The sequence below is a fragment of the Zonotrichia albicollis genome, chromosome 30, assembly GCF_047830755.1.
Source record: "Zonotrichia albicollis isolate bZonAlb1 chromosome 30, bZonAlb1.hap1, whole genome shotgun sequence".
NCBI lineage: Eukaryota > Metazoa > Chordata > Aves > Passeriformes > Passerellidae > Zonotrichia > Zonotrichia albicollis.
In genome coordinates this window covers 5,523,676-5,539,656 of record NC_133848.1, presented here as the reverse complement: position 1 = coordinate 5,539,656, position 15,981 = coordinate 5,523,676, and the positions used below count along the sequence as shown (strand labels likewise).

At 53.0% G+C, this 15,981-nt stretch overlaps 1 protein-coding gene across 1 annotated transcript in view; it reads left to right on the top strand.

Moving 5' to 3' along the window:
* INTS3 (integrator complex subunit 3) overlaps positions 1-12,172 on the top strand; it is a 60,681-nt gene extending 48,509 nt beyond the window's left edge. Inside the window, exons 22-30 of the mRNA XM_074529725.1 lie at positions 1,117-1,185; positions 3,069-3,144; positions 5,878-5,991; positions 6,622-6,670; positions 7,736-7,903; positions 10,645-10,745; positions 11,231-11,303; positions 11,393-11,552; positions 11,650-12,172. Of these exons, the coding sequence (XP_074385826.1) occupies positions 1,117-1,185; positions 3,069-3,144; positions 5,878-5,991; positions 6,622-6,670; positions 7,736-7,903; positions 10,645-10,745; positions 11,231-11,303; positions 11,393-11,552; positions 11,650-11,727 (888 nt within the window). The 3' untranslated portion in view covers positions 11,728-12,172. The remainder of the gene's footprint in view (positions 1-1,116; positions 1,186-3,068; positions 3,145-5,877; positions 5,992-6,621; positions 6,671-7,735; positions 7,904-10,644; positions 10,746-11,230; positions 11,304-11,392; positions 11,553-11,649) is intronic.
* Positions 12,173-15,981: the final 3,809 nt, after the last annotated feature.

The following is a 15,981-nucleotide window of genomic DNA, read 5'->3' as shown; positions in this document are numbered from 1 at the left end:
CAGTTTGGGATTTTTCATTCCCAGTTTGGGATTTTGTGCACTCCCAGTTTGGGATTTTTCATTCCCAGTTTGGGATTTTGTGCACTCCCAGTTTGGGATTTTTCATTCCCAGTTTGGGATTTTTCATTCCCAGTTTGATTTTGTGCATTCTCAGTTTGGGATTTTGTGCATTCCCAGTTTGGGTTTTTGTGCATTCCCAGTTTGGGATTTTGTGTGCTCCCAGTTTGGGATTTTGTGCATTCCCAGTTTGGGATTTTTCATTCCCAGTTTGATTTTGTGCATTCCCAGTTTGGGATTTTTCATTCCCGTTTGGATTTTGTGCATTCCCAGTTTGGGATTTTTCATTCCCAGTTTGGATTTTGTGCATTCCCAGTTTGATTTTGTGCATTCCCAGTTTGGATTTTGTGCATTCCCAGTTTGAGTTTCGTGCATTCCCACTTTAGGATTTTGTGCATTCCCAGTTTGGGTTTTGTGCATTCCCACTTTAGGATTTTGTGCATTCCCAGTTTGGGTTTTGAGCATTCCCAGTTTGGGATTTTTCATTCCCAGTTTGATTTTGTTCATTCCCACTTTAGGATTTTGTGCATTCTCAGTTTGGGATTTTTCATTCCCAGTTTGGATTTTGTGCATTCCCAGTTTGGGATTTTTCATTCCCAGTTTGGATTTTGTGCATTCCCAGTTTGATTTTGTGCATTCCCAGTTTGGGTTTTGTGCATTCCCAGTTTGGGATTTTGTGCATTCCCAGTTTGGGTTTTTGTGCATTCCCAGTTTGGGATTTTTCATTCCCAGTTTGGGATTTTGTGCACTCCCAGTTTGGGATTTTTCATTCCCAGTTTGGGATTTTGTGCATTCCCAGTTTGGGTTTTGTGCACTCCCAGTTTGGGATTTTTCATTCCCAGTTTGGGATTTTTCATTCCCAGTTTGATTTTGTTCATTCTCAGTGTGGGTTTTGTACACTCCCAGTTTGGGATTTTTCATTCCCAGTTGGGGTTTTGTGCATTCCCAGTTTGGGATTTTGTGCACTCCCAGTTTGGGTTTTGTGCATTCCCAGTTTAGGATTTTGTGCATTCCCAGTTTGGGATTTTTCATTCCCAGTTTGATTTTGTTCATTCCCAGTTTCCAGATGAGACCCTGAGGAGCGGGGAGCTGCTGAACATGATCGTGGCTGTCATCGACTCCTTCCAGGTGAGGGGGATCCTTCCCTTCCCTTTTCTGGGCAATTTAACCCCAAAATGAGCCATCTATGACCCAAATTTAACCCCAAAATGAGCCATCCATGGCCCCAAATTTAACCCCAAAATGAGCCATCCATGGCCCCAATCCTGGGGAATTTAACCCCAAAATGAGCCATCCATGACCCCAATCCTGCCCAAATTTAACTCCAAAATGAGCCATCCATGACCCCAATCCTGCCCAAATTTAACCCCAAAATGAGCCATCCATGGCCCAAATTTAACCCCAAAATGAGCCATCCATGGCCCCAATCCTGGGGAATTTAACCCCAAAATGAGCCATCCATGACCCCAATCCTGCCCAAATTTAACTCCAAAATGAGCCATCCATGACCCCAATCCTGCCCAAATTTAACCCCAAAATGAGCCATCCATGGCCCAAATTTAACCCCAAAATGAGCCATCCATGGCCCCAATCCTGAGGAATTTAACCCCAAAATGAGCCATCCATGGCCCCAATCCTGCCCAAATTTAACCCCAAAATGAGCCATCCATGGCCCCAAATTTAACCCCAAAATGAGCCATCCATGGCCCCAAATCCTTCCCAAATTTAACCCCAAAATGATCCATCCATGGCCCCAAATTTAACCCCAAAATGAGCCATCCATGGCCCCAAACCTGGGGAATTTAACCCCAAAATGAGCCATCCATGGCCCCAAATCCTGCCCAAATTTAACCCCAAAATGAGCCATCCATGGCCCCAAATTTAACCCCAAAATGAGCCATCCATGACCCAAATCCTGCCCAAATTTAACCCCAAAATGAGCCATCCATGGCCCCAAACCTGGGGAATTTAACCCCAAAATGAGCCATCCATGACCCAAATTTAACCCCAAAATGAGCCATCCATGACCCCAATCCTGCCCAAATTTAACCCCAAAATGAGCCATCCATGACCCCAAATTTAACCCCAAAATGAGCCATCCATGGCCCCAAACCTGGGGAATTTAACCCCAAAATGAGCCATCCATGACCCCAATCCTGCCCAAATTTAACCCCAAAATGAGCCATCCATGGCCCCAATCCGTCCCAAATTTAACACCAAAATGAGCCATCCATGGCCCCAAACCTGAGGAATTTAACCCCAAAATGAGCCATCCATGGCCCCAAATCCTTCCCAAATTTAACCCCAAAATGAGCCATCCATGGCCCCAAATTTAACCCCAAAATGAGCCATCCATGACCCAAATCCTCTCCTAAATCCCCTGGTCCAAAGGTCGATCCCACGGGATCTCCTGCAGAGCCATTTCCTTGGCAATCAGCGCTAATTACCTAATTACCCCTAATGAGCCCCTTTGTGGCTCTGCCTGGCCTGGAATTTGCTGGGAGAACCCAAAAATTCCTCAGGGGGCACCTCTGGAATGTCACCCCCTGACCCCATTCCCTGTCCCACCCCATGGATCCCAGGGATGGTGCTGGCTCTGTTCCCACTGGATCCCATTTGGGGAGGGTCCTCAGAGCCCCCTGACCCCATTCCCTGTCCCATCCCATGGATCCCAGGGATGGTGTTTCCCACTGGATCCCATTTGGGGAGGGTCCTCAGAGCCCCCTGACCCCATTCCCTGTCCCATCCCATGGATCCCAGGGATGGTGTTCCCTGCTGGATCCCATTTGGGGAGGGTCCTCAGAGCCCCCTGACCCCATTCCCTGTCCCACCCCATGGATCCCAGGGGTGTTTCCCACTGGATCCCATTTGGGGAGGGTCCTCAGAGCCCCCTGACCCCATTCCCTGTCCCATCCCATGGATCCCAGGGATGGTGCTGGCTCTGTTCCCACTGGATCCCATTTGGGGAGGGTCCTCAGAGCCCCCTGACCCCATTCCCTGTCCCACCCCAGCTCCAGGAGCTCGTGTGCCACGTGATGATGGGAAACCTCGTCATGTTCCGCAAGGATTCCGTGCTGAACATCCTCAGTGAGTGGGAGTGGGATTGGGAGCAACAGGGATTGGGAATGGGAGTGGGAATGGGATTGGGAATGGGATTGGAATGGGATTGGGAGTGGGATTGGAATGGGAATGGGATTGGGATTGAAATGGGAATGGGATTGGGAATGGGATTGGGAGCAACAGGGATTGGGAATGGGAATGGGATTGGGATTGGGAGTGGGAAATGGGATGGGAGTGGGAATGGGATTGGAAATGGAAATGGGAATGGAAATGGGATTGGGAATGGGAAATGGGTTTGGGAAATGGGATTGGGAGAGGAAATGGGATTGGGAAATGGGAATGGGAGAGGGAATGGGAATGAGAAAGGGAGTGGGATTGGGAATTGGAGTGGGAGTGGGAATGGGAAATGAAAGGGGAATGGGAAATGGAAATGGGATTGGGAATGGGAAATGGGTTTGGGAAATGGGAATGGGAGAGGGAGTGGGATTGAGAGAAGGAATGGGATTGGGAAATGGGAATGGAAATGGGATTGGGAATGGGAAAGGGAAATGGGTTTGGGAAATGGGAAAGGGAGAGGGAATGGGATTGAGAGAAGGAATGGGATTGGGAAATGGGAATGGGAATGAGAAAGGGAGTGGGATTGGGAATTGGAGTGGGAGTGGGAATGGGAAATGAATGGGAAATGGGAATGGAAATGGGAGTGGGAATGGGAAATGGGTTTGGGAAATGGGAAAGGGAGAGGTAAATGGGATTGAGAGAAGGAATGGGATTGGGGAGTGGGAATGGGAGAGGGAATGGGAGTGAGAAAGGGAGTGGGATTGGGAATTGGAGTGGGAAATGGGAAATGGAAGAGGGAATGAGATTGGGATTGGGAATTGGGGAATGGGATTGGGAATTGGGGAATGGGAAATGGAATGGGGAATGGAATGGGGAATGGGATTGGGAGAGGGAGAGGAAATGGGAATGGGGATTGGGGATGGGAATGGGAAATGGAATGGGGATTGGGATTGGGAATTCAGGAATGGGAAATGGAATGGGAAATGGAATGGGGAATGGGATTGAGAGAGGGAGAGGAAATGGGAATGGGGATTGGGGATGGGAGTGGGAATGGGATTGGTATTGGGAATGGGAAAGGCAGTGGGAATGGGATTAGGAATTGGAGTGGGAATGGGATTGGGATGGGAATGGGAACAGAAATGGGATTGCGAATGGGAGAGGGAATAGGAGTGGGAATGGGGAATGGGAGTGGGATTGGGAATGGGAATTGGAGTGGGAATGAGAAAGGGAATGGGAATGAGGATGGAAATAGGAATGAACAGGTCCTGGGCAGCCCCCAAATCCAGGCCTGGCCCTTTCCAAGGGAGATCCCTGCCCGGGGCTGCATTCCCAGCTGGCATTACAGGGTCACTGCCCCGGGCAGATCTGGGATTGATCCCTGTGCCCCCAGGGGTGCCAGGCAGGGCAAAATCCCACAATCGGCTCCACAGCCTCTCCGTGGGGTCCCTCGGTGTTCCCAGAGCAAATCCAGCTTGGGGATAAGCCTGTTCATTAATTAGGGAGCCTCGTTAGCCCTGTCCCCACAGCCCCTTCCATTGCCAGGGCCCCGAGGGGTGGGGGGACCCCGGGCAGGTTTGGGGGTCCCCAGAGCTGGGGAAGGGGCTGGCACAGATCCCTGCTAACCCCATTGTCCCTGTTACCCATTTCCATTATCCCCATTATCCCACTGTCTCTGTTATCCATCCCCAATATTCCTGTTATCCCCATTGTCCCATTGTCCCCATTATCCATCCCATTGTCCCCATTTTCCGTCCCATTGTCCCCATTATCCATCCCCATTGTCCCCATTGTCCCCATTGTCCCCATTATCCCTGTTATCTATCCCCATTATCCTTGTTAACCCCATTGTCCCCAATGTCCCCATTACCCATTCCTGTTATTCCCATTGTCCTCATTGTCCCCATTTTCCCTCCCCATTGTCCCCATTTTCCATCCCCATTATCCCGATTGTCCCCATTGTCCCCATTATCCATCCCCATTGTCCCCATTTTCCCTCCCCATTGTCCCCATTGTCCCCATTGTCCATCCCCATTATCCCTATTGTCCCCATTGTCCCTGTTGTCCCCATTATCCCTGTTATCTATCCCCATTACCCTTGTTAACCCCATTGTCCCCAATGTCCCCATTACCCATTCCTGTTATTCCCATTGTCCTCATTGTCCCCATTATCCATCCCCATTATCCCCATTGTCTCCATTGTCCTCATTGTCCCCAATATCCATCCCCATTGTCCCCATTGTCCCCATTATCCATCCCCATTATCCCTATTATCCCTATTGTCCCCATTGTCCTCATTGTCCCCAATATCCATCCCCATTGTCCTCCATGTCCCCATTTTCCATCCCCATTGTCCCCATTGTCCCCATTGTCCCCATTATCCATCCCCATTATCCCTATTATCCCCATTGTCCCCATTGTCCCCAATATCCATCCCCATTGTCCCCATTATCCATCCCCATTGTCCTCATTGTCCCCATTGTCCCCATTTTCCCTCCCCATTGTCCTCATTGTCCCCATTGTCCCCATTTTCCCTCCCTATTGTCCCCATTGTCCCCATTTTCCGTCCCCATTATGCCTGTTAACTCCATTTTATTGGGGTTAATTGTCCCTGTTATCCCCTTTGTCCCCATTCTCGCTGTTATCCACCCCTGTCTGTCTGTCCCCCTGTCCGTCTGTCCCCCTGTCCGTCCGTCCCGTGCGCAGTTCAGAGCCTGGACTGGGAGACCTTTGAGCAGTACTGCACCTGGCAGCTGTTCCTGGCCCACAACATCCCCCTGGAGACCATCATCCCCATCCTGCAGCACCTCAAGTACAAGGGTGAGCTGGGGACACCTTGGGGACACCCAGGGGACACCCAGGGGACACCCAGGGGACAGCTGGGGACACATTCTGGGGGGACATTGCCATGGGGGGACATTGCCATGGGGGGACATTGCTGTCCCACAACATCCCCCTGGAGAACATCAGCCCCATCCTGCAGCACCTCGAGTACAAGGGTGAGCCTGGGGACATCCTGGGGACACCCAGGGGACACCCAGGGGACAGCTGGGGACACCCAGGGGACAGCCAGGGGACACACTCTGGGGGGACATTGCCATGGGGGGGACATTGCCATGGGGGGACATTGCTGTCCCACAACATCCCCCTGGAGACCCTCAGTCCCATCCTGCAGCACCTCAAGTACAAGGGTCAGCCTGGGGACACCCTGGGGACATTTTTTGGGGACATTCCCATGGGTCTTTCCCAAGGACATCCTGGGGGGGACATTCCCAGGGGTCATTGCCGTGGGGGGTCATAACTGGGGACACATTTTGGGGACATTCCCAGGGTCATTCCCATGGGGGACATTCTGAGGACGTATTTTGGGGACATTCCTGGGGATGTTTTTTTGGGGACATTTTTTGGGGACATTTTTTGGGGACATTGCCACCCTCCTTCCCCTTTCAGAGCACCCCGAGGCCCTGTCCTGCCTCCTGCTGCAGCTGCGCAGGGAAAAGTGAGTCTGGGGGGGACCCTGAGGGGATTTGGGGACAATGAGAGGATTTGGGGACACTGAGGGGATCTGGAGGGGGCACTGAGGAGATTTTGGGACACTGAGGGGTTCCAGGGGGCACTGAGAGGATTTGGGGGACACTGAAGGGATCTGGGGGGCACTGATGGGATTTGGGGGACACTGAAGGGATTTGGGGACACCAAGGGGATTTAGGGGGCACTGAGGGGTTCCAAGGGGCATTGAGAGGATTTGGGGGACACTGAAGGGATTTGGGGACACTGAGAGGATTTAGGGACACTGAGAGGGGGACACTGAGGGGTTCCAGGGGGCACTGAGGGGATTGAGGGACACCAAGGGGGGACATTGAGGTGATTTGGGGGCATTGAGGGGACCTGGGGTACACTGAGAGGTTTCAGGGGACACTGAGGGGATTTGGGGACACTGAGGGGATTTGGGGACACTGAGGGGATTTGGGGGACACTAAAGGGATTTGGGGACACTGAAGAGATTTGGGGACACTGAGGAGTTCCAAGGGACACTGAGGGGATTTGGGGACACTGAGGGGATTTGGGAACATTGAGAAGTTCCAGGGGACACCAAGGGGATTTGGGGACACTGAGTAAACTGGGGGACATTGAGTAAACTGGGGGACACTGAGGGGGTTTGGGGACACTAAAGGGGGAACACTGAGGGGATCTGGGGACATTGAGAAGTTCCAGGGGACACCAAGGAGATTTGGGGACACTGAGTAAACTGGGGGACACTGAGGAGTTCCAAGGGACACTGAGGGGATTTGAGGACACTGAAGGGATTTGGGGACACCAAGGGGCAGACACTGAGGGGATTTGGGGGGCACTGAGGGGATTTGGGGACACTAAAGGGGGAACACTGAGGGGATTTGGGAACATTGAGAAGTTCCAGGGGACACCAAGGGGATTTGGGGACACTGAGTGAACTGGGGGACACTGAGGGGATTTGGGGAGCACTAAAGGGATTTGGGGAACCTGGGGGGGGTCTCCTGGTGGTCCAGGTGTGCCCCCCACCCTCCCACACCCCCTTTTTGTGCAGGCCCAGTGAGGAGATGGTGAAGATGGTGCTGAGCCGGCCGTGCCACCCCGAGGACCAGTTCACCACCAGCATCCTGCGGCACTGGGGGCTGCGGCACGACGACCTGCTGGGCGAGCACATCAAGGCCCTGCTGATCAAAAACAACAGCCTGCCCCGAAAACGCCAGAGGTCTGGGGGTCCTGGGACTGGGAATCCCTTCCCAAAGAATTGGGGTGCTGTTTGTGCCATGCCTGCAAACAACAGAGGTCTGGGGGTCCTGGAAATCCCTTCCCAAAGAATTGGGGTGCTGTTTGTCCCCTGCCCCACAAATGACAGAGGTCTGGCAATTCTGAAATGCCCTTCCCAAAAATTGGGGTGCTGTTTGTCCCGTGCTCCACAAACGGCAGAAGTCTGGGAATTCTGACCCTGGAAATGCCCTCCCCAAAAATTGGGGTGCTGTTTGTCCCCTGCCCACAAACTGCAGAGGTCTGGGGGTCCTGGGACTGGGAATCCCTTCCTAAGGAATTGGGGTGCTGTTTGTCCTGTGCCCCGCAAATGAGAGAGGTCTGGGAATTCTGAAATTCCCTTCCCAAAAATTGGGGTGCTGTTTGTGCCATGCCCCGCAAACTGCAGAAGTCTGGGAATTCTGACCGTGGAAATGCCCTTCCCAAAAATTGGGGTGCTGTTTGTCCCCTGCCTCACAAACGCCAGAGGTGTGGCAATTCTGAAATGCCCTTCCCAAAAATTGGGGTGCTGTTTGTCCCCTGCCTCACAAACGCCAGAGGTGTGGCAATTCTGAAATGCCCTCCCCAAAAATTGGGGTGCTGTTTGTCCCCTGCCTCACAAACGCCAGAGGTGTGGCAATTCTGAAATGCCCTTCCCAAAAATTGGGGTGCTGTTTGTCCCCTGCCTCACAAACGCCAGAGGTGTGGCAATTCTGAAATGCCCTCCCCAAAGAATTGGGGTGCTCTTTGTCCCCTGCCCCACAAATGACAGAGGTCTGGCAATTCTGAAATTCCCTCCCCAAAAATTGGGGTGCTGTTTGTCCCCTGCCCCACAAACTGCAGAGGTCTGGGGGTCCTGGGACTGGGAATCCCTTCCCAAAGAATTAGGGTGCTGTTTGTGCCCTGCCCCACAAACTGCAGAGGTCTGGGAATTCTGACCCTGGAAATGCCCTTCCCAAAAATTGGGGTGCTGTTTGTCCCCTGCCTGCAAACAGCAGAGGTCTGGGAATTCTGAAATGCCCTCCCCAAAAATTGGGGTGCTGTTTGTCCTGTGCCCCACAAACTGCAGAGGTCTGGGAATTCTGAAATGCCCTTCCCAAAAATTGGGGTGCTGTTTGTGCCATGCCTGCAAACAACAGAGGTCTGGGAATTCTGAAATGCCCTTCCCAAAAATTGGGGTGCTGTTTGTCCTGTGCCCCACAAACAGCAGAGGTCTGGGGGTCCTGGAAATCCCTTCCCAAAAATTGGGGTGCTGTTTGTGCCATGCCTGCAAACAGCAGAGGTCTGGGAATTCTGACCCTGGAAATCCCTTCCCAAAAATTGGGGTGCTCTTTGTCCCCTGCCCCGAAAACTGCAGAGGTCTGGGAATTCTGAAATGCCCTTCCCAAAAATTGGGGTGCTGTTTGTGCCATGCCCGCAAACGACAGAGGTCTGGGGGTCCTGGAAATCCCTTCCCAAAAATTGGGGTGCTGTTTGTCCCCTGCCTGCAAACAGCAGAGGTCTGGGAATTCTGAAATGCCCTTCCCAAAAATTGGGGTGCTGTTTGTGCCATGCCTGCAAACAACAGAGGTCTGGGGGTCCTGGGACTGGGAATCCCTTCCCAAAAATTGGGGTGCTGTTTGTCCCGTGCCCCGAAAACGGCAGAGGTCTGGGGCTCCTGGAAATGCCCTTCCCAAAAATTGGGGTGCTCTTTGTCCCATGCCCCGCAAATGACAGAGGTCTGGGGGTCCTGGAAATCCCTTCCCAAAAATTGGGGTGCTCTTTGTCCCCTGCCCACAAACAGCAGAGGTGTGGAGATCCTGGGACTGGGAATCTCTTCCTAAGGAATTGGGGTTTTTTTCTCCTCTCTACCCCATTCCCACAGAATTCTCTCCCTAAAGAATTGGGGTGGTTTTTATCACCTTTACCACATTTCCACAGAATTCTCACCTTAAGGAATTGGGGTGGTTTTTCTTCCCTGTACCCCATTCCCACAGAATTCCCACCCTAAAGAATTGGTTTTTCTTCCCTGCCCCAAAAAAAGACAGAGGTCTGGGGGTTCTGGCCTTAGGAATTCCCTCCCTTAAGAACTGGGGTGCTTTATCTCACCTGTACCCCATTCCCTCCCTAAGGAATTGGGGTTTTTTTTCTCCTCTCTACCCCATTCCCACAGAATTCTCACCCTAAGGAATTGGGGTGGTTTTTATCACCTTTACCACATTCCCACCCTGAGGATTTGGGTTTTTTTTCCTCCCCTGCCCCAGAAACACCAGAGGTCTGGGTGTTTTGGGAGTCCTGGAACTGGGAATTCCCTCCCTGAGGAGTTGGGGGGGTTTTTATCACCTTTTACCCCATTCCCACAGAATTCCCACCCTAAGGAATTTCGGTTTTTCTCTCCTGCCTCAAAAGTGCCAGAGGTCTGGAATCTGTCCCTGGGGGGGTCTCATCCCCATTTTTGGCCTCTCCTCCCCATTTGTAATTTCTCACTCCATTTTTTGGTGTCTCCTCCCCATTTTTAGTTTCTCACCCCCATTTTTTTTTTTAGTTTCCCACCCCATTTTTTAATTTCTCACCCCATTTTTAGTTTATCACCCCCATTTTTTTTAGTTTCCCACCCCATTTTTTGGTGTCTCCTCCCCATTTTTAGTTTCTCACCCCCATTTTTTTTTTAGTTTCCCACCCCATTTTTTAATTTCTCACCCCATTTTCTGCCCTCCTCTCCCGCAGCCTCCGCAGCTCCAGCAGCAAACTGGCCCAGCTCACCCTGGAGCAGATCCTGGAGCACCTGGACAACCTCAGGCTCAACCTCACCAACACCAAGCACAACTGTGGGTCCCTCCCCACACCCTGAGCTGTCCAATTTGGGTCTGGGGTCTCTCCCTGCCCCTGACCCTCCTCATTGTCCCCATTTTCCATCCCCATTGTCCCCATTATCCCTGTTATCTATCCCCATTACCCTTGTTAACCCCATTGTCCCCAATGTCCCCATTACCCATTCCTGTTATTCCCATTGTCCCCATTTTCCCTCCCCATTATCCCTATTATGCCTATTGTCCCCATTGTCCCCAATATCCATCCCCATTGTCCCCATTGTCCCCATTTTCCCTCCCCATTGTCCCCATTGTCCCCATTTTCCATCCCCATTATCCCCATTGTCCTCATTGTCCCCAATATCCATCCCCATTATCCCCATTGTCCCCATTATCCATCCCCATTATCCCCCATTGTCCCCATTGTCCCCATTGTCCCCATTTTCCATCCCCATTGTCCCCATTGTCCCCATTGTCCTCATTGTCCCCATTTTTCCCCTCAGTTTTCAGCCAGACCCCGATCCTGCAGGCGCTGCAGCACGTCCAGGCCAGCTGCGACGAAGCTCACAAAATGAAGTGAGACCCCCTCCCCACACATTTCCCTCCCCCTCCTGAAGACCCCAGACCCCCTCCCTGAGCCCCTCTGGTGCCTCCCCCCCCCCCAGGTTCTCGGATCTCTTCTCCCTGGCTGAGGAATACGAGGATTCCTCCAGCAAACCCCCCAAGAGCCGCCGCAAGGCCACGGCCCTGGCCAGCCCCCGCAGCCGCAAAAACGCGGCACAGCCCCAGAACAACGAGGAGGAGTCCGGCTCCAGCAGCGCCTCGGTGAGACCCCCGCCCTCCCCCAGACCCCCTGAGACCCCCCAAAGGGGTCCCCAAATCCCGTGTGACCCCTCCCCACCCACCCACCATGTCCCTGCAGGAGGAGGAGGACACCAAACCCAAACCGGCCAAGAGGAAAAGGAAAGGTTCCTCTGCTGTGGGGTCTGACAGTGACTGAGGGGTGGGACCCCCCCCCCCAGGACCCCTCCCCACCATGGGGACCCCCTCCAGGACCCCCCCTTTCCATGGGGAACCCCCCAGGACTCCCCAAACCGGTGCCAGCAAATCCCCAAGCTTGGGGTCCCCATCATTCCCTTCACCCCCTTTTCACCATATGGGGAGGGGTCTCTGCCCCCCCCCAGCCCCAGGATCCCCCAGTGTGGGTGGGGGTCCCCCCCAAGGGGACAAAGGGGGGAGCCCCCAGCCCCATTTTCCTCCAGAATTGTAAATAAAGGGTGGAACCGAGTGGCTGCTCCAGGATGATTTGGGGAGGGGGAGTTGGGGGGTCCTGGGGGTGGGGAGGGGCAGGAGAATTTGGGGAGGGGTCCTGCCCCCCCCCTCCCCCATGAGCGTTTTTAAGTGTTTTTAAGAAAAGCAGCAATAAAAAATTTTCCTGTTTTGTATTGAATGGACCCAATTTGTGACATGGGGGGGGGGTGGTGACAGCCCCAGGATGGTGGCACTGCCAACCCCCTTGGTGACACTCCCAAAACCCTGCCCCCCCGATGGTGACACTGCCAACACCCCCCCTGTGATGGTGACAGTGCCAACATCCCCCGGTGGCACTGCCACCTCCCCCTTGGTGACACTGCCAATACCCCCATGGTGGCACTGCCACCCCCCCCCCCGAGATGGTGGCACTGCCAACCCCTCCCAGGACAGGGGGAATCTGGGACACGGAGGGAGCGGGGACAGGGGAGGGGACAATGGGGGGGTGACAATGAGGAGACAATGGGGACAATCGGGGGACAATGCTGGGGTGACAGAGGGACGGAGGGGAGGGGACAGAGGTGACATGAGGGGGTTGGACTTGGTTGGGGGGAGCTCAGAATGGGCGTGTCCAAAGTGGGCGTGGTCAGTGGGCATGGCTAAGGTTAATTAAATAAAAGATAATTTAAAATTTTAAAAATGAAGTTTCTTAAAAATAAATAAAAAATAAAATAAAAAGCATAAAGTGCTGTAAAGTGAAGGGCTGGAAAGTGCTGGAGAAGTTAAAGAAATGGAAATGATGAAAAGCGCGACTGTTGCAAAACTGCCGTAAAGCGCGACTGTCATAAAAGGCGCCGTAAAGCGCGACTGTCGTAAAAGGGGCCGTAAAGCGCGACTGTCGTAATGCTGCCGTAAAACGCGACTGTCTTAAATACTGCCGTAAAGCGCGACTGCCGTAAAAGGTGCCGTAAAGCGCGACTGCCCCAAAGCTGTTATAAAGCAGCACTGTCGTAAAGCGGCCGTAAAGCATGACCACGACGGGAGTTTAACAACCTTTCAGGATGCACTTTAATGAATTTCCCCATTCTGACCGCACGGCCGGGTTTGCCAGAGGCTTTAGGACACAGTTTGAGCAGAGCACTTTATTGGTATCTCCCGCTGGGACATGGCCGCGCACGGCGGGGCCCGGCCTGCAGGGGCTCTGTGCTGCCCGGGGAGCCCCAGAGCAGCAGCCGCGAGTCTTTACCGGGACCCGCCCCCCCCCTCCCCCTCGGGACCGCACGGCTCCGGTCCCCCCGCAGCTTCCCCCCCGCTCCTCCCGCCCCCGTCGCCCCCTTTGCTGGTGCTGCCCCGAGTCCCGTCTTTGCCGTCCCCGGTGGCTCCGAGCCCGCCCGGCGCCCCCTGTGCCGCCCGCAGCGCACCCCGAGCTGCCCCCGGGCCCCCGGCACGGCACCGCCCACTGCTCGCCCCAGCCGTGCCGCCGTTTCGGCGCAATGCCCCGGTACCGGCACAGCTCCGGGGCGCCCCGAGCGGGCGCCGCTCCCGCTCCCGCCGCCTCCCTGCCGCTCCTCCCGCCTCCCCGGCATCATCTCCCGCTGACGAGCCCGCCCCGCCGCCGCCCGTGGTCGCCTTCCCGTTCCGTGCCGTGCCCCAGCGCAGCTCCCCGCTTCAGAGCTGCTGATAGCGCGGCTCCGCCACCTCCTGCAGCCACGGCGGTGCCACCGTTCCCGTTCCCGCCGCTCCGCCACCGCCCACCCGCCATGATGGCTCCCTCCCGCTGCCCCAGTGACGCATGCGCAGTGCTACAACCTCCGCATGCGCAGTGCTACAACCGCCGCATGCGCACTGCTACAACTGCCGCAGCACTGGTATCCCTCCGCGCCGCCTCATCCAACCGCAGCGCTGCTGCCGGGATCCGCATGCGCAGTCCTATCTCCACGGCCCCGCCGCTGCTTTCGCCGCGGTTTTGGTGCAGCCCGCTCCCGGTTCCGAGCCCAGTGCCGGTTCCGAGCCGCTGCGTGCCGGCATCCCCGTGCCCGGTCACGCCGCTGCCGCCGTCACCGGGTCCATACACGGCGCCTGAGCCGGAGAATACGGCGGCGCCTTCCCTGTATCCCTCCGCGTCTCTCCCTCTGCCGGCCCCCTCTCCGGGCCGCATCACCGAGAGATCCCTCCTCAGCGCGTGACGCGGCTCAGCCGATCCCTGGTGTCCCTCCGCGTTTTCGCCTTCCGCGGTCCCGGCACCGAGCGGGACTACTTTGTGTCACGGTTCTCCCGCACAGCCGCAGCCACGCACACAAAGGAGGGGGAAGCTGGAAAATGACAGCTGCTTTCATAAATACAGCACGGACAGGGAATTATTTCGCCCCTGCAAATGCCAACCCTTTTATCTTTTGCGTTGGGATCATTGTTTTTAAAATTTTGAATTATCTTTTGATCATTTTCAACTAACAGACTGGGATGAAGTCAGAAGAAAGTCTAAACCCTCTTTGTGTTTGTTGTCTCATATTGTCCTAATTCAAATTGTCCAAATTATTATCACTCTAATTGTATCACTATTTTTATAACCATTTTATTACTATTCAACTTTTTAAATTTTGAAAACAGCTGTTCCCAAACAGCTCCAGAGTCCCCCCCTCCCAGTGTTTGGGACGGATTTCTCGACCCAAAATGAGACACTAAACCCTGAAAATTCACCAGCATTAATCCCAAAATTAGAAAAGTCACAAAAATCTTTTGATAATTTTCAGCTGAGAGACTGGGATTGTGAAAAATGCCAATCGCTTGGTTTTAAAATTTTTTAAAGTATAATAGTGTTATAAAAATAGTAATACAATTAGAATAATAATAATTAGGACTAATTTGAATTAGGACAATATGAGACAACAAACACAAAGAGGATTTAGACTTTTTTCATTGTTCTGACTTCATCCCAGTCTGTTAGTTGGAAATTATAAAAAGATAATTTTCAGAAGATGATTCAAAATTTTAAAAAGAGTTTGAGACCATGGAAACCAGAAGGGAGGTTGAAATGAGAGCGAGCTTTGAGATCCCTCCGTTATGAAACAACAGGAAAACAATGAATTCCCTTTAATGGAACAATCCATTAAATCTCCTCTTTCCAAAGAGGAGATTTAAACCCCAAATCCCAAAAGGTCCTTTGCAATAAACCCCAAATCCCAAAATGCCCTTTAAAATAAACCCCAAATTCCAAAATGCCCCTGCACCCAAACCCTTTGCAATTTACCCCAAATCCCAAAAAGGTTTTTTTGCAATAAATCCCAAATCACAAAAGGCCTCTACACCCAAACCCTTTGTAATAAACCCCAAATCCCAAAAGGCCCTTTGTAATAAACCCAAATTCCAAAATGCCCTTTGCAATAAAACCCAAATCCCAAAAAGGTTTTTTGCAATGAACCCCAAATTCCAAAATGTCCCTGCACCCAAACCCTCTGCAATAAACCCCAAATCCCAAAAGTCCCTTTGCAATAAACTCCAAATCCCAAAAGGTTTTTTGCAATATACCCCAAATTCCCAAATGCCCTTTGGAATAAAGCCCCAAATCCCAAAAAGGTTTTTTGCAATGAACCCCAAATTCCAAAAGTTTTTTTTCAGTAAACCCCAAATCCCAAAAGGTTTTTTGCAATAAACCCCAAATTCCAAAATACCCCTGCACCCAAACCCTTTGCAATTTACCCCAAATCCCAAAAAGGTTTTTTGCAATAAATCCCAAATCCCAAAAGGCCTCTACACCCAAACCCTTTGCAATTTACCCCAAATCCTCCTGCAGCAGCCGCTCGGTTCCACCCTTTATTTACAACGCTGGAGGAAAATGGGGCTGGGGGCTCCCCCTTTGTCCCCTTGGGGGGACCCCCACCCACACTGGGGGGTCCTGGGGCTGGGGTGGGGGGGCAGAGACCCCTCCCCATGTGGTGAAAATTGGGGGGAAAAGGAAAAGGACCCTGAGTTTGAGGATTTGCTGGCACCGGTTTGGGGTTTATTG